Source organism: Nanorana parkeri, unplaced genomic scaffold (assembly GCF_000935625.1).
Source record: "Nanorana parkeri isolate BGI_ZX_2015 unplaced genomic scaffold, ASM93562v1 scaffold620, whole genome shotgun sequence".
Classification (NCBI taxonomy): Eukaryota; Metazoa; Chordata; class Amphibia; order Anura; family Dicroglossidae; genus Nanorana; species Nanorana parkeri.
In genome coordinates, this window is record NW_017306888.1 from 918,681 (window position 1) to 937,123 (window position 18,443).

The 18,443-nt window shown below is 44.0% G+C and overlaps 1 protein-coding gene across 1 annotated transcript in view; it reads right to left on the minus strand.

The window, feature by feature from the left end:
* Nucleotides 1-14,683, minus strand: part of LOC108792252 (HHIP-like protein 1) — a 29,391-nt gene extending 14,708 nt beyond the window's left edge. Inside the window, exons 1-2 of the mRNA XM_018562989.1 lie at nucleotides 14,327-14,683; nucleotides 5,756-6,402 (exon numbers count right to left, since the gene is read on the minus strand). Coding sequence (XP_018418491.1) covers nucleotides 5,756-6,402; nucleotides 14,327-14,590 — 911 coding nt within the window. The 5' untranslated portion in view covers nucleotides 14,591-14,683. The remainder of the gene's footprint in view (nucleotides 1-5,755; nucleotides 6,403-14,326) is intronic.
* Nucleotides 14,684-18,443: the final 3,760 nt, after the last annotated feature.

Sequence of the window (18,443 nt, forward strand, 5' to 3'; positions counted from 1 at the left end):
CACTGCCCGTTCAGCATTGCGGTCATCGGAAGCCCGCCCCTCAGGGGGGCGGGCTTGCGATGATCGAGAGTGCGATCTGCCTGTCCAAGATAGGCAGATCGTACGTTTTTTTAATCCCTTTACAACCATCGCAAGACTAAAGTCTTGCGATGGTTGTAGAGTGTATGGCCACCTTTATAGGATGTCTGCAGTACTGAGTACATGATATTCTGAGTCTTATAGGATGTCTGCAGTACTGAGTACATGATATTCTGAGTCTTATAGGATGTCTGTAGTACTGAGTACATGATATTCTGAGTCTTTTAGGATGTCTGCAGTACTGAGTACACGATATTCTGAGTCTTCTAGGATGTCTGCAGTACTGAGTACATGATATTCTGAATCTTATAGGATGTCTGCAGTACTGAGTACATGATATTCTGAGTCTTATAGGATGTCTGTAGTACTGAGTACATGATATTCTGAGTCTTCTAGGATGTCTGTAGTACTGAATACATGATATTCTGAGTCTTCTATGCTGCCAGTAGTACTGAGCACATGATATTCTGAGTCTTATAGGATGTCTGTAGTACTGAGTACATGATATTCTGAATCTTATAGGATGTCTGTAGTACTGAGTACATGATATTCTGAGTCTTATAGGATGTCTGTAGTACTGAGTACATGATATTCTGAATCTTATAGGATGTCTGTAGTACTGAGTATATGATATTCTGAGTCTGCTAGGATGTCTGTAGTTCTGAGTACATGATATTCTGAGTCTTATAGGATGTCTGCGGTACTGAGTACATGATATTCTGAGTCTTCTAGGACAGTGCTCCCCAACCTTTTTATCGCCGCGGACAGGTCGACGCTTGATAATTTTACCGTGGCCCGCTGAGGGGGGGGCGTTGATTGTTTATATTTTAGATTGTTTTGATTTAATAATTTTAATTTAATTGTATTTAAACATGCCTTCAAAATGAAATACAGTTACACCAAAAAATGAAAGCGTTGGAATTCTTCACCTATTCCACCACCGAAAAACTGGGCGAGATTACGTTAAAATGTGTGACCACGTCACTGGTCACACATTCTAACGTAGTCTCAAACGTTGATAGATCACATGCCTACCTGTAATAACGATGACTCAGTTCCTTTTTCCGTAAGCCCCACCCTTCTTCCTGAGAGCAGTACTTTCTGTGTCATGGCCACAGCTAACAGGCCACATGTAACTAGGACACATGTACTCTGCACAGTACGCGAGGAAAGGCATCATTTTTTGACCGCACAATACTATAACCATTCAACTGCTGTTCCATCCATCTGCTGTAACCTTGATGTTCAGAATAAAGCACCCTTTTGAATGAATCGGTATTGGTGAGTTCAGCTATCTGGCAAGGATTGTCCGCAGTGAGTACATCTGCTTATACAGGCCAGGCATAGAGGTCTCAGCAAGGGATATATCGCTATCACAACAATCGGAGTCAGAATATCTAGGATGTCTGTAGTACTGAGTACATGATATTCTGAGTATTCTATGCTGCCTGCAGTACTGAGTACATGATATTCCGAGTCTTCTAGGATGTCTGCAGTACTGAGTACATGATATTCTGAGTCTTATAGGATGTCTGTAGTACTGAGTACATGATATTCTGAGTCTTCTAGGATGTCTGCAGAACTGAGTACATGATATTCCGAGTCTTCTAGGATGTCTGCAGTACTGAGTACATGATATTTTGAGTCTTCTAGGATGTCTGCAGTACTGAGTACATGATATTCTGAGTCTTCTAGGATGTCTGCAGAACTGAGTACATGATATTCTGAGTCTTCTAGGATGTCTGTAGTACTGACTGAGTACATGATATTCTGAGTCTTCTACGATGTCTGTAGTACTGAGTTCATGATATTCTGAGTATTCTATGCTGCCTGCAGTACTGAGTACATGATATTCCGAGTCTTCTAGGATGTCTGCAGTACTGAGTACATGATATTCTGAGTCTTTGTAGTTCCACCACAGCTGGAGGGCCGGAGTTTGGCTGTCTTCTATGATACCTGCAGTACACCGTACATGCTATGTTAGATCTTCTATGCTGCCTGCAGTATGGGTTACAACAAGGGCATTCTGAGATTGCAGGGTATCCTAGGGACACTTAGGATGTACAGTACCTCTATATCCATACAGCTCTCTGCTTAGAGTTAGCTGTGGCTGTACTCATCCTTCCAGCCGTCCTTGCTGCCTACTACATGTGGACTGTTAGCCACAAACGATATATTATATCCCACTGGACCATTAAGTTGATGCCGTGTAGTCACATTCCTTTTCTCAGGAATTTCTGTGGAGTATTCTGCAGTATGAGCAAAAAACTTTCTGAAATGTGAAGGTTGATATTTAATGTTCTGTGAAATGCTAAGTGGTGTATAAAGATTTATGTTTAGTACACTGAGCATTGTGTATTGTCTGCAGAAAATATATGCTAAACCTTGACATTTCTAATACTATACAGAGCACTGGCACTCAGTTTCCTCCCTTCACCATCAGATGGAGTAAAGTCAAAACCTGCCGCAGTCTGGCGTGTCTATGTTACATCTCATATTCCATAGTCATCTGTTACCCTAATCACGCCACATTCTCTGCCACTCTGGCCTGTATTCTATCCAGGTTTCCATGCACACCACTCTACACATTTATTGCAGCACTTAAAGTGGACCTGTAGTTTCACAAAATTCCTTTTAAATAAATGTTTCATTCACAAACATTAAAACATGTGAGGCAGATGTAATCCATTCCTCATTATTGTAAACATTTCCCAAGAGAAATGTGGGGCTGCCATTGTTGAACTCCAGAAAATTCCAATTGCCTGGCTGTTTTACTGGCCATCTAGTTTCAATACTTTGTGAGTCACTGACCCAGTACAATAATGCAGATCAGGAAAGTCAGAATGAAGTCAAAAGTCCTCACCGGTGTAATTGTTCTGGGTTAGTGATTTAAAGAACCCAAGTAACAGGGTCACCATGACAACCAGGCAAATAGCATTTGCAGAGTGGGAAGTCATCAAGGGCAGCCTCTGTGTTGCTTCCAGGAATGGGTTACTTTAAAGACTACTTGAAGCTTCTTAAAAAAATGATGTGCTTTGAAATGGTGAGTGCACAACGTCTTACGTTTGTTTCTTGCAACAGCTACCTTTAATTAGCCTGTCACCGGCCAGTATGCTGCAGAAAAGGCCGATGAGCTCTGTGTGTAAATTAGAGCTAGAGCTATGCAATCAAGAGGGACACACCCCCAGTGAATTAGAGCTAGAGCTATGCAATCAGGAGGGACACGCCCCCAGTGAGCTAGAGCTATGCAATCAGGAGGGACACGCCCCCAGTGAATTAGAGCTATGCAATCAAGAGGGACACACCCCCAGTGAATTAGAGCTAGAGCTATGCAATCAGGAGGGACACGCCCCCAGTGAATTAGAGCTATGCAATCAGGAGGGACACTTCCCCAGTGAATTAGAGCTAGAGCTATGCAATCAAGAGGGACACCCCCCCAGTGAATTAGAGCTAGGGCTATGCAATCAGAAGGGATACTGCCCCAGTAAATTAGAGCTAGAGCTATGCAATCAGGAGGGACACTTCCCCAGTGAATTAGAGCTAGAGCTATGCAATCAGGAGGGACACTTCCCCAGTGAATTAGAGCTAGAGCAATGTTACCAGCTGAGAGCATGAAGAATTTTATTGATTGCAAAGATTTAGCTGTCACTCAGCAGGCGATGTGTTGGGCCATTGCACACAGACCACTTCTCTTATACGGTCCACAGGGGTAAGACCAGCAAGTAGGCAGGTAAGTACTAAATTGTATGAAGTGTCTGCCAAAGGAGGGGGTCAGAGTTTACGCAGTGCTGCCGACTGGCCTGTGGTTCCAACAATATCCTATAGAAGAGACAATGTGAGCAATGCCACACTAATGCTTATGTAGTATAATGCTGCCCAATACTGGGATTACCTGTTTCTTTAATAAAGTCATATATTTTTTAAACTTGGTGTTTATTTATCAAACTGGAAATGTTGTTAGTCATAGGTTATGTATATCTTTTATTAGTCTATTGCTTTTCCTGTTATATTTCTGAGCGCTTTATTGATTATTTATACATCTCATAAACATGTCTGTGAAGGTTCTCATTCATCCAGATCATGATATATCTGAAAATGGAATCAAGGCAACTGGACTTGCCTTGATTTTTTTTTTTTTAACAGAACTCTCATAAGCATTTACACAATAACTGAATGATAACTGTATGCGAACCTCAAATTCTAGTATATTCTGAATTATATATAAATGGCAGATCCTTGTATCATGCAGTACAATTGTTATGTTTGTTTACACTGCATTTTACATGTTGTATGGATTATTCTGTATTATTCTGATTGTGCTGTACATAATGTACAATATGTAGAGATTTCTGAGCACAGAATGCAGGACACTGTGTACGTGCTGAAATCTTAGTCCGGTCCCCCTTTCTGCATGCTAGTCAGACTCCTCACCACAAAGTATATATTCTATCTTGCCAGACAATTAATATGGAAACAATTTCGTCACATCTCTGCTCTCAGATTACCTTCTCAAAGAAATCAGACTGTACTTTGCATTTACCAAATACCAGATGAGATAAAGTCAAAGTTGCACATTTTTCTGCCAATGTTAAAGTAGTATTAAACTCTCAAATGTTTTTTCACTAATGAATCCAGATCAAACAAATATACATTGTCCAGTAAACAGGATGACTGTAAGTGTTTGGACAAAAATGTAAAGAAATATTTTGCCGGGCATTGTATATTTGATCTGGATTCATTATTGAAAAAAAAGATTGGGAGTTTAGTACTTTAATATCACTCTAAATGCCTGCGGATCCCCAGCTTCCAGGACCGCATGCTATTCTGCATTGTATATAATACTACAAAACTGAAGAGGTAAAAAGCAAAAAAAAAATTGTTTTTTGTCTGGGTTTTTTGATAGAGTAGAATGTACACTCTTCCTGACAAGCTGATGAAAATATTTATAGGATAATAAGGGAATGGTATTGTCCCTATTGGAGACGACATGGCACAGAGTGCAGAACTGGAAACACAAGTGAGAGATCTTTCCAATAGAGTCCCCAAGAGTTATAAGAAACCAATGGGTGATACTTTTAAAGGAGTCATGGAGGGTAGTCATTTCACTAAGTGTTTAACGTGAACTTGACCTGGTGTAATACATTTCTAATGTAATAACGGTGCCAATTTGCAGTAAAGTGCCTGTATTAGTCTTGGAATTGATCCCTGAGGAGCCATTTGGATTTAAGTTGAGACTAATCCTCCTCCCAGTGTTAAGCTCTGCTACCTGTGGTTAAACTGCCAAATGCTACAGCCTCTGCTGACCACTGCAGTCATTTGAAGGGGACTTTGTCAAGCATTCAGGTGGAAAAGGGGGGGGAGCTTTATCTAGACCAGGGGTATCCAAACTCCGGCCCTCCGGCTGTGGTCAAACTACATGTCTATGGCTGTGAGAATCTTGCAATGCCTCATGGGATTTGTAGTTCCACCACAGCTGGAGGGCCGGAGTTTGGCTACCCCTGATCTAGACTGAGTCGAAGTCAAGGTTCAATGTACTGCCTGAACCTAGAATTTAAGGGCTAAAACAGGTACTTTAGAACACTTCTTATTTTAGAAATCTTTTTTGTCAGCTCAAGTTTACTGTAAAAGCCACCTCAATGTAATGTCCCTTTCTATCACTCAAATATAATGTTAATACCGTTCAGATTTGTGATCTGCCATGTTCATGTTGTCTGTAGAAACGTGGAATTCAGATATCCTTATCTTCTCTTCCTTTTTGCCATAGATAGAATAGTAGACGTAGAACTTTCCATTGTGCCGGAAGTCAGGATGCATGGCAATGCCCAGGAAACCTCTCTCATCTCCAGCCCATGGAGAGGTAAGTACAGCCTTGGAGACATTAAGAAATGGCCTGTCCACTTGTGAACCATTAGAGAGATAGACCCACACATATCCCATCTGCTCAGCTATGAAGAAGCGGTGGGTTCCATCGTTGGCATGAACCATAGCCACCGGATTACGCAGTCCATTGGCAATCTCTTGTAAGCATAGCTGTAGACATCCCTCTTCATCTGCCTTCACTTGCCCCAGACCATTATTGAGTTCTGCGTTAGTAAGGACATTGGGGTAGCAATAGTTAACATCATCCAGTGTGAGATAGCGGCAAAACTTGACCACATCACTTTCTATTGCTGAAAGGTCTCTGTCCTCTATGAACAGGCTGAGGGTGGACCGACACCGGAACCAGAACTCTGTACAGTAGTTACCACAGAGACCTGGGAGTTCACGGAGAGGGGTGTTGGCATCTTCTGCATCATATAAATGAGCTGCGTAGGGAGAGCACTCCTAAAAAAAAATAAAGATACAGTTAATAACGAGATGAAGGACAAGAAAAATTTGCTGTAGCAGTGGTTAACGTTTTGTGAGATTTAAAGGAAGAGAGAGGCAACTTTATTACCTGCAGCTTTTAAGAAACTACCCAACGTCCCAAGAACTTATTTCCCATATGCTCCCAGTACACATACAGACAAAAACAGTAAGTCACAGCACGCCAAAGGTTCTCCAATCAGTTATTTTTATTCCATGTGTAAAGTTACATCACCAAGTGTAGCTACACTTGCTGATATAACTTTATAAATGGAATAAAAATAACTTTGCTTGGAGAACCTTTGGAGTGCTGGTGACTTACTGTTTTGTTTATCTGATCCAGCAGCGCCATCCGCTGTCATTTCAGCAACCCCCCCATTGGAAGTTGGGGCATTCGTGGTCAGAAGTGGGGTGGGGTCCCCTACATGACAGTACACATACTGTATAGGACTTATGGTTTATGATGGTTTATGATCACCTGATTAAAAGTGAAATCTTAGAAAGTTACTGCCTTAAAGAAAACCTTTCATAAGCCTGAGGAACTGAGTATGTGATAAAAATAACATTAGCAGAGATTTTCATTAGTGAAACCTCATGTGAAAACAAGTAGATCCTGGGCTATAGGCAGCTGAAGTTATACACTGAGTGGCCAGATTATTATGACCATCTCGTAAAGTCATATTGTGGCCCAACGAAGTACTGATGGGGTGGTCATTATAAATAATTTGGCCACTCAGTGTATATAGATATGGACTTTTCCTGTGAAAGGTTGAGCTTGGTTTCGCCCACTTCCCCCACTCAAGCCTCACCATTGCTCATTCTTGTCATGGGCAGCCTCACTGGCCAAGAGATAAGGTTGAGTGGTGGGCAGGCAGGACCAAGTTCAACCTCAAAAGCCCATGATATAGAATAAGCTATTAAGTCTGGATGAAGAAAGCTGAGCTGACTCAAGTGGTAGTGGGCTCATAGCTGCTCATCTGATTGCATATGAGATGCTTTTGATTGGCTTTTGAGCCCCTATGCAGTTGGTTTTGCAATAATTAGAGAAATGCCAAGAAGGATGCTGCTTCAGGCGGACCTCTGAGTATCTTCCACCAGCTTCAGGCCAAATGGGATCCATCCTCTCCCCCTGCCTGACTGGTCAGAGGAGGAGGAATAAGAGTCTTGCTTTAGGCGGGGGATATGTCTGATGTTTTATACAGCCCAATAAAGTTGATTGAAAAAGAAAAAAACGGGATTTAACAGACAATGTGCAGCTTTTTTGTATTGTTTTTGCACTCACCTTGATGTTTAAAGGAAAGAAGCAAACAAATGTCCCCGCACACAGATTGGAGGGAACAGACTGCATAGTAATAGAGGAGTGTAGCAATTACAGATTGTTCTAGAATGAAACGCTCAGATATCAGCGGTAGATTTATCAGTAGGAATATTGTAAGGCGTATAAAGAGTATCATTCGGCAAAACGAAGTCATTATTTGTGGTTAGAAGATAAAAGTGCTATTATGCAGCAGAACACGTGGGGGGAACATTTCTTTGTGTTCCAAACATAGATACATTCCAATTTCCTTCTAGTGTGACTGCAAAACAATTCCCCTGGGTGTTCCAAGGTACCAGAATTGTTCTGTTTACCTCACTTTGTGTTAAATTCTACTTTGTTCTTAAAAATGTGTTTTATTAGTATATTAAAGTTACTGTAAACCCTAACAATGATCCTCTCTTATCCGGTCCGTTAAATATTCAATTGAAAGTGCTTTCTTATAGCTGTTCAAATAAATGCAAAAAATACCTGTAGATCCTGCCAGAAATCTTGCTGATCACTTCCTGTGCTCTCTGACCGTGCTGACTGTGCCCCGCTATCTCGGAGGACTACAAAACCACTTATCTATGTTATAAAGAAGAAGAGGAGGGTTCTGTAGTCCTCCCCTAGGGTAACAACGCGGGGACAATGTTGCTTCTCCATAGATACAGTACAGTGAGCGAGTGTTTCCACCCTAGACTAGAAGGTGTTTTGGGCAGAGTTGACGTGTTAAATTAAGGGAAAAAGAGTTTGAAAAAAAGAAAACCAATGCAGCCACCACATCTAGGGACTGGTAAGCTGCAATACAGAAGATGTTTGCTTTGGAATTTAGATATAATTTAAGGTTAAATGTTAAAGTCAGGTCAGCTGTTAGGGATGGGGATTTTTTTGCACACTTTTCACCAGGGTATGTATTCCTCCCCTGTGCCCCTGCGTAGAAGCATGTGCAGCCTGCAAGTATCCACAGCAGTTTTTGCATAGTAAGGGTATACCTCATCACCTTGTGGTGTCTTCTACAGCCCCCTGCTATCGGTTTCTACTAGTCACAGGTTTCCATTAATTGTAATCTTAAAGGAGAACTATGGAGTTAGGGCTTTTCCCCATAGTTCTCCTAAGGGTAACGGGAGGACACAAACTAGCATCATCCCGTCACCCAAAGCTCAGTATACCGCGAGCTACATCTCGCGGTATACTGAGACGCCGCAGCTGAAACGGATCCCGACAATTATGTCTAGATCCGCCCAGCTGCGTAAGTGACAGCTGGCTCTGCCTATCTACAGGCAAAGCCAGCTGTATCCGCCCCCTACCCCATCCGTTCCGCCAGTCAGCGCTGGAGGATTGGACAGGGGGGCAATCCAGTCCCTCCCCTGTCACGGCTCTCTGCAGTGACAGGATCGAGAAGTGAGCGAGCGCCGGTATGGGTTTGCTCACTTCCCTATCTACTGAGCCGACCTGTGACAGTTTCATTGTCACAGGTCGGCTAGAACTATGAGGATGAGTGAAAAGCACTCACCTCATTGTTCTCCTTTAAAGACTTCATTTTTCAGTTTTACTAAATGACAAATGGTATTTTTTCCCTTTCCTGCAGTGTTCATAAATTAGACTTATTAGATAAAGAAATTGGGCTCTTCAGACTATGATGTGTATTCATGTGACATTGACACTCTTTACAGTGACCTTATTTAAATAGAAAAATCACACCGAAACCACAGAATGTAGGACTTCTCCCAAAAGACTTCAGCATGGTTTGTTGGTGGGCAAAGGCCCTGTAATAAACAGCATGTTGGCCTTTGTCCATGTTCAATGCATGACAGCATGTCTGCTGTGAACAAGCCCATATTCCAGAAGGATTAACCACATAAGGAACATACAGATCAAGGTGCTGACAGGGCAAAAGAAATCAGATGCGTAATATTAGCTTATGTGTTCTGGGTGTGCACAGCATCACTGGTTGATAAGATGTTGTTGGCCTTGCATCTAACAGCATCCTAGCAACCAAAGGCTCTATGCAGTCGACAGCATCCTAGCAAGCAATGATGCTATGCAGGCAACAGCGTCCTAGCAACCAATGACACTATGCGGGCAAAAGCGTCCTAGCAACCAATGACACTATGCAGCAGACAGCGACTTAGCAACCAACAATGCTATGCAGCCGACAGCATACTAGAAACCAATGATACTATGCAGCTGGCAGCATCCTAGCAACCAATAACACTATGTAGCAGACAGCGACTTAGCAACCAACGATGCTATGCAGCCGACAGCATCAAAGAAACCAATGACACTATGCAGCTGACAGCATCCTAGCAACCAATGATGCCACGCAGCTGAGGGCATCCTAGCAACCAATGCCTCTATGCAGTCAACAACATCCTAGCAACCAATGGTGCTATGCAGCCAACAGCGTCCTAGCAACCAATGACTCTATGCAGCAGACAGTGACTTAGCAACCAATGATGCTATTCAGCTGACAGAGTCCTAGCAACCAGTGGCACTGTGCAGTGGGCAGCAAACTAGCAACCAATGACGCTATGCAGCTGACAACATCCTAGCAACCAATGATGATGTACAGTGGGGGGGCTGAGCAGGCACTTAAGATGGAGTGTCTAGTATGCAGACTCTAGTATGGAACATGTTTCTGATAGGTACATGAATCATGAAGTACAGGAAGTAACTTGTGCTCCCTTGAGATCTACGAGTCCCTCTGCTGTGGTGGCAAATTGCACTGGTAGTCTTTTCAATATCAGAGCCTGTGAATGGATCTGGGAATGGTTTATGCGGCAGTGCGGGCTGAGCCACCCCACATTAAAATGTACACCAAAGGCAGCAGGGAGAAGAACCCCACAATTCAAGTAAATACACTCTAAATGTGGATTTAATGTGAAACATGGCTTGAAATGTGCACCAACCATAGTCTGGGGGCTGAACAAAAGAAATCTAACAAATTCCTCCATCCATGCTACAGTGTGGATAGATGCACCTTCCCTGCTGGACTATTGTATTCTGACAGCCACTGCCTACAGCTGTCAGAATATCAGAACAGTGACTGCAGCTGACTGGCTACAGTCACCGTTCGGCTGACAATCAACTTTTGTGTAGCTGGATGGTGCCTCCAGGGCCACCCACGGCTCGAATTCGGCAGTGTATGGCCATCTTTAGCCTTTAAGATCTCAGGGTTGTAAAGTGCATGCCTGGTGATCTCACTGAGGATACAAACAATGACCTAGTGTCACATAGACAAGAAACCTGCACATTTAAGGGATACAGTGATGACCATTGAAGGAGGTTAAACTGCCTCTTTGTGCAGAAGAGGTTTCTTTTCAGATATGTGATGTGTCAGTCCTATTTATTATGACAGCTATATGCTGCAAGCTGTGTGGGAAATATCTGGAGCAGATTCACCTGTGATTCCTAGCACTGCTCTGACAGAATGTCAGCCATAGCTCCATTGTTTGCAGTTGCTGGAGGTGCAGGCAAACATGGAGGAGATGATGGAGACCATGTGTCCCGTACATACACTACTGACAGGGAAACAAACACTTGTCACTGGTGGCTCTCCCCGCAGGGGTCTCTCCACTTCCCCCCTCCTTTGCCCCTATCTATCTTCTCCAGGCCCTGCGTGTATATATTTGGCTTCCAGACATAGCTCTCTTCTCATCCTCTCACAAGGGGTTTCCGTAAAGACCACAATGGGGCCTTGTGCGGCTTCCTCTCATACATGCACAAAGTTCCCTGTCCGGATGCCAGCTGTAATATTAACCTTACAATCCGCTCGGCCCGTCTCTGAAGCGTGGGAGACACAAGTGGAAAACTGGGGCATCTCATTAATTATCGGGTAGCTTGTGACGGAGGCTGGCAAGAAGTGATCACATTCTATGTCACGTCCATTTTAAAGAGCTGAAACACCGTCCAAACCAAAGAGAGACAGGAAGGAGATGGGGAGCCCAGGGAGCGCAGCGGGAAAAGGGACATGGCAGGGGACCGGGCTGACCCAAAAGGGATAGAAGCCAAAGGGACATGAATGAGGCGAGCAGAGGTAGAAGGGACAAGAAGGAGTTACATAGGGAATTTATCAAAACTGGAGCAGACAAAATCTGGAGTAGTTGCCCATGGCAACGACCATCTTTCAGTTTCAGGTTTAACTGAACAAACTGAAGAGAGAAGCTGATTGGTTACTATGGGCAACTGCTCCAGATTCTGTTTGCTCTAGTTTTGATAACCCCCCGAGAATCCAGAGCAGCTAGATCAACCAATCAACTTCCCTCTTCAGTTTGCTGGGTTAAGCTTTGAAAATAAAAGAGAGAAGCTGATAGGTTGCCATGGGCAACTGCTCCACATTCTGTCTGCTCCAGTTTTGATCAATTACCATCTACGTGTGGTGAAAAGAAAAACTGAGAGAGTCCCATCATGCCAAGCCAGTCAGTGACTCACTATCTCTTGTTGGTTGAGAAACTACATATCCAATCATGCCCTTGACCATGACCATAGCTGCCTAGGTATTGTGACTTCCACTAGCCCATGACAAAGTTGACAGTTTCTTAGTAGCTGACTGGCAAGGCATGGTGGAACTTGTAGTCCCCCAACAGCAGAGATTTTAAAAATTCCCCCCTGCAGAAATGAGAGGTTAAGTCCTGGTTCACACAGGCGCAGGGACCCGTGCAGCGTTATTGAGTCATTTGTTTATGCAGCTGGGAATGCTGAAAGACAATGCAGCTAATCGGATCTTCCTGAACATCCCAGCGTGGAACTGCGTGCAGCCAACGATGTACACCCGTGGATGCAGACTGTCTCAGGAACTTAGAAGCGTCTCAGACTGATGTCATGTGCATGCTGAATGCACCTAAAAGCATGCCGCATTTGCCCATCTACACTAGTCCTAGCACGGAGAGTTTCCTGGCAGGAGACAACATTGGCCTCCTTAGCCGAATGCTGCTCCTATACCTCCCAGTCAAAGGTCATTGACCAAACAGTACTGCTTAGTTGCTGTGCAGAAATGTGTAGTCAGTGACCTGGCTGTGCAATCTGTCAGGGGTGCCTGGATCAAAGTTGTAGTTGAACAGAGTCACAAACCTTTTGGTAGAAAAGTCAGGTCACAGGGACGCTGATAGGAGGGACATATCTTCTCAGCTGTGAATTCATCTATCTTCCAGTTAAACTTTAGTTTTTATAGAATGTTAGGCTCTTTTCAGATGGGTGCGCCCATCACGTTCTCCAGTCAGTTTTTCAGGCAGATCGGTTCGGAAGCCCATTGTTACTCTATAAGCAGTTGGATCTAAACATGTGCGTCCATTTACATCCGATTACCTCCAACTCCGTCCAGGTCGGGAAAACCAAATGGAACAGAGTTTCCTTTTAGAGGAGCTGATCATGACCTGACATGATGCTGGCATGTTGCTAAAGTTAGGCCGAAATTTGACTTGCGTGTGGCCCTAATTGAGCTGGTCCACAAAAATCTCTTCTGAACAGTGACTGTGACTGTTTGCCTATTCTGATAGCGGCACAACCAGCTGCTGTCAGAATACAATAGACCAGCCGGGGGAATCCGGGGTCTAAGATTGCAGGGATAGGGATTGGGGGTAATCTGATGTAAACAGACACATGTCTTCTTACATCCGATTCCACAAAAACTAAGGCTGGGTACCAGACGAAGGCCGCGTTCTCGCTGGAGAGGCCCCGGGGGTGACAGGCTGCACATACTAAGGTAAGAGGGCACTTTCTTGTTAATCGGGACTCTTTACACGCTGCCCGGCTTCCCGGCTTATCAGGAAGCCAGGTGGCGAGTCATTACACGCCACCTGGCTTCCTGAATGGGACTTCCGTTACTCGGTAATTGTTATCGGCGAATACCGAACAAAAATTATCGGTACTCGTACTCGGTACCAAAATACCGGTATCGTTGCATCCCTATATAAAAGTATGCAAAATCTCGAGTCACCCCATGGTAAAATGTAATAAACCTAAATTAAAAAAATAATGTCCAAAACCCATTTCAGATAGGGGTCTGGTTTTTAAGGGGGGGGGGGGGCATGCAAAAACACAAATCAGAGCCCCCTTTTAAATTAGGAGCCCCCCTTACATCATAGCTCCCCTCTTTCACATCAAAGTCCCCCTTTACATTGGGATTCCTCTTCACATCAGTGTGTCCGCCCCCCACTCCAGGAGTCCCCCTTCCCATGAGAGCTCTCTCCTTTAACATCAGGTGCCCTCTAAACATCAGAAGCCGCCTCTTAACATCAGAAGCCTCCTTTTCACATCAGAGTATTGCCTTTATATCAGAGATCCCCTTTTACACCAGAGCTCCCCCTTCACATCAAAAGCCTACCCGCACCATGGAAAGGCTTGACGCTGTGTGAACATTTCAAGGCACCCCTAAAAAAGCCAGGAGGCACCCAGGTTGAGAAAGGCTGGTATAGAGACTGAATTCTATATGTAGATTCTATTTTTCAGACCATTTTTGGAGCAGTTATGGAGCCTCACATATTATTTTACATAACACGGCAGGTCGTTGAATAGGTGGGGGGATGCAAACATCCATGCCTGGTGAAATGGAAAATAACAGAGCTTTTTCAGTAAAAACTACACGAAATGATAAGACAACTTCAATACCTGGCACAGGATGTCCCGTATGTACTCTCCGCAGGCGGCGACCCCTGTGATGTCCAAGGATTCTGTGATATATCCAAACTTGTCAGCGATGACTCTGTCCTGGGCTGTGTCGCAGCATCCAAAAGTTGAATAAGTTGTACAAAAAGTCAGAGGTTTGGAGGGTTGAAAAGGTGGTTTATAATCCAAGCACTGTGGGTGTCCTATCACAACACATGTGTGAAGGACAAGGACAAGCCACAGGCTAAGCACCAGATGGATTGTCATGGAGGCAAAGTGAAGGATTCTGGGAAGGATGGAGATCTTTTTCTTTCCTGGAGTCTATATGCTTGTCCTTTTGTTCTCTTTATCTCTGTTGCATTTTTCTTTGTTAGTCCAACATGTTACTCATTGTCTTCTCCATTCCTTGGCTTTCCCTTCTATTGGTCAAGACTTTTGCTTCCTCTTCTTCTTTGATTGTCTATGTTTCTTCTACCCAGACTCGAATCAGTGACTCACCTCTCCTCATATCCTGTCAACTCCATTAATTCTCTCCTCCTCTTCTCTTTAAGTCTAGATCTCTCCCCATTTTTCTTCTTTCTTTGATAGTGACTCCTCCAGCTTTCTCACATTTGCCTGCCAGCTGTTCAGCAATACCTTTGATACCTTAGCTGAGGTTTGTAATCGTCAGTGACTGTATGCGCCTGTCTTCCTCCAGACACAGAGCTGCTGAATCTGATCCACATACAGCGTGGTTTTCCCCCTCCTTCTTTTCCTCTTCTCTAATCCAGCCCAAATTGTCGCTCATCACCCTGCAAACTTACATCCCATCCGTGGTCGGGCACCTCAAAGAATTGTGTTGTTCTGCATGTAGCCACAATACTTATTATTTAACAACTTAGTGAAGTTGCATCTTACTTTACAAATTTTATGTTAAAAGACAAAGATTGCCAGTGTAATGCTGTTCATAAATGAGGTTAAATAGGCTCCAGGAAAGAAGACTGGTAACTCCAGGCAAAAAGCGAAACTGTTGCTTCTTGAAGAAGTGGTCATGGGGAGTTGGGGACCTCTTAAGTTGCGATTGTTTTGATAGGTTACAGTATGCTCCAGTTTCAGACAGCCACTGAACAAGTGCAGATGTAAACAGTTGCGAACTTGCGCAAAACAGGCGCAAAATACGCGCAATTGGAAAAATAGTGCAAGCTCTGGTCAAAACAGGCACACATGTTAAAAGACAAATTTGCACATAAAAAAAAAATGAGGTTAAGACTGTTGCAATTGCTTTGATAAATTCCCCCCAGACTATTTTAGACTACAAGAGTATGCCTGTGCTTAGAAAAGGCACTTACTATTAAAATAATTTACTGTGTCAACACTGAAACCCATAATATCATCAGCAAGGTGAAGTTGATCCATAGCCACCAATCAGTACAGACCGATACTGTCACGGATCGAGGCTCATGGGTAAGAATTGGAGTCAGGTATGTGGACCCTTTCTACTACACTGACAGTGACACTTAGATAAAAGGGTCCAAGCAGTGTAGGCCGACAACTCCCAGAGCGGGAGTACTAGCAGGGAATGGAGCTGAAGAGCTGAATGAGGCAGTGGAAGTCAGCTTCAGCTGGAAGTTCAAATACGAGGCAGGGTGCTGCAATGCTGAGTAGGTGGCATGGGATGCTGAGTAGGTGGCATGGGGTCCCCCAGGATGTGGAATCTAAGGGCCAGCCGGTATTTGTCAGAGCTCCTTATGGTGGAGATGGGCTTGGCTGCGTGCTGACCCCAGGTCACAATCCCTAGGTCCACCCAACTCATCTAACAGGTACAGGGTACGAATCAAAGGTTAGGGACAGGCTAAAGACTAAGACTTCCAGGGACAAAGCGAAGCACAGGGTAGACTGTAGACAGGGGTTTCCAGGGACAAAAGAAAAGCACAGGGCAGACTGTAGACAGGGGTTTCCAAGGACAAAGCAAAGCACAGGACAGACTGTAGACAGGGATATCCAAGGACAAAGCGAGCGAAAGGTTCAGTACACGGGCAAACTTCCAGGAATTCAGGGTCAATCGCAATTGGGGGACTCGGCAACTAGCTTGGGAAAGCGTTGCTCGGGCCCCGTGCCGTTTGCTGCCGTGGATTTAAATAGAGACAGGAAGAGGGAGGATCCACAGGATTGGCCACAGCAGACGGTACTGATTGGCCGAGAAGCTGCATAAGAAACAGCAGGAGAGGTCGGCAGACGCCTAAAGTTGCCAGACTGGTGCAAGAGTGGGTCGGCTCAGAGCACATGTCTGGAGGACTACAAGCAACAGCACAGCCCTGCATGCCTGCAGAACCAGGAGTAAGAGGTCTGTATATACTTGTAGAACTACAAGTAACAGCTCAGCTGCAAGTCTGCAGCTGAACTGTAACAGATCAATAATTTGTAGCTGGTTTGGAGGGTTACTGTCCATCACTACCCTATGCACTATGGTGTTAAATGATAAAATATACAGGGGGGAATTTATAAAAACTGGAAAAGTTCCCTTCTGAGTATCTTCCCATATCTGGGTTATTTTAGGATGTGCTATTTCCCAAATGAAAGCCACCTTCCGGAAAAATGTTTGAGGTAGCCAAAACAGACAAGTCTAGTTTGCTTGTGCTAGATACTGCAAATAATACAATTTGATGCATGTTGTCATGGAGGATCACCTGCATGGTTATTTATTATTGGTATTTATATGGTACCAACAATTTACACAGTACATTCACATCAGTCCCTGCCCTCAAGGAGCTTACAATCTAAATACCATATCTTACATATACTAGGGCCAGCTTAGACGGGAGCCAATTAACCTAATGTTTTTGGAGTCTGGGAGAAAACTGGAGTACCTGGAAGAAACCCACACAAGCACAGGGAGAACCTGCAAACTCCATGCAGATAGCATTTCAACCAGGATTTGAACCAGGGCCCCCCAATGCTATTAGGCAAAAATGATAACCACTGTGTTGCCCATCTGATGTGAACTGATATGTAATCCTTAGTGCAGATACTACCATAGCTGTAAAATGTGCAAAGGTGAATCCAGGTTTTGTATGCAGGCAAACTAGAGGGTGCTCTGAGCTACCCAGACCATACTGATAAAGAAGCACTGAAATTACTATTTACTCACTCCTGCTGATATAACCAGTTTTATGGAGCAGAACATCCAAAATGAGATCATTTACAAGCCAAAATAGGCAGAGATAAAGACAATGCCTGTTTCACGATCTCATGTTCTTTGTTTGAACAGTTGTTTTTTTATTGTTCAGATCTATAAATGGATTAATGGAATAAGCCAGCATTGATTGGAGGGGAATGCCTTTGTTTGCTCCTAGCCTAGGCCCGCATAGCTGTAGATTATGCTGATGTAGGCAGAAAGTGTTTAATAACAATAAACTGTCGGATTCTACACAAGAATGCAAAAATGAGGCTTTGTGCTGGTGGTAGATTCAGAGTCAGTAACAGAAGCCCATCTAGGAAGACACCAAGATTACTTTGTGAATAAAAAAAAAAGAAAGATTTTATAATGTATTGTATGGGACTGTTAGGGTAAATCGACCCCTGCAGATGGCAGTTCAATATGCAGCCGTTTGGACTGTTTGAGAAAATCAGCCTGAGTCACCCAAGCATTCATGTTTATTGATTGGAGGCGAAAAGTGAAGGTACACGCAGACAACTCTAACACCAGGTACACAATATTATGCATACATACATTGATCCGGCTTGGTCCACTGTTAGCCCTTGAGGGGTGCATTGCCAAAATATGATCCAGCTTGGCCCAATGTGAGTATGCATATGTCATACCTGATTGGCCCACAGGGATCCTGTAAATCCTGACAGCGATCTTCTGGCTCCTGTATGGTGCTATGCTGAGCTCCCCCTCTGCTCTGAATAAACAGGGGGTTGCTTGCTCAGCACAGCAGCCAAGCAGAGGATTCCTAATATTTTTATCAATCAATACACGGCATTCTATGATTGGATGAGGGGTGGTGACATCACAGTTTATTATCACTATTGATTTTCTCTCATTCAGCCTATGGGCCCCCTAACGCACCTTGTGAGCTAAGCTAACCAGTGGCATCACAAGAGGGGGGGGGGGGGGGGGGGGGGGGGGGGGGGAGCG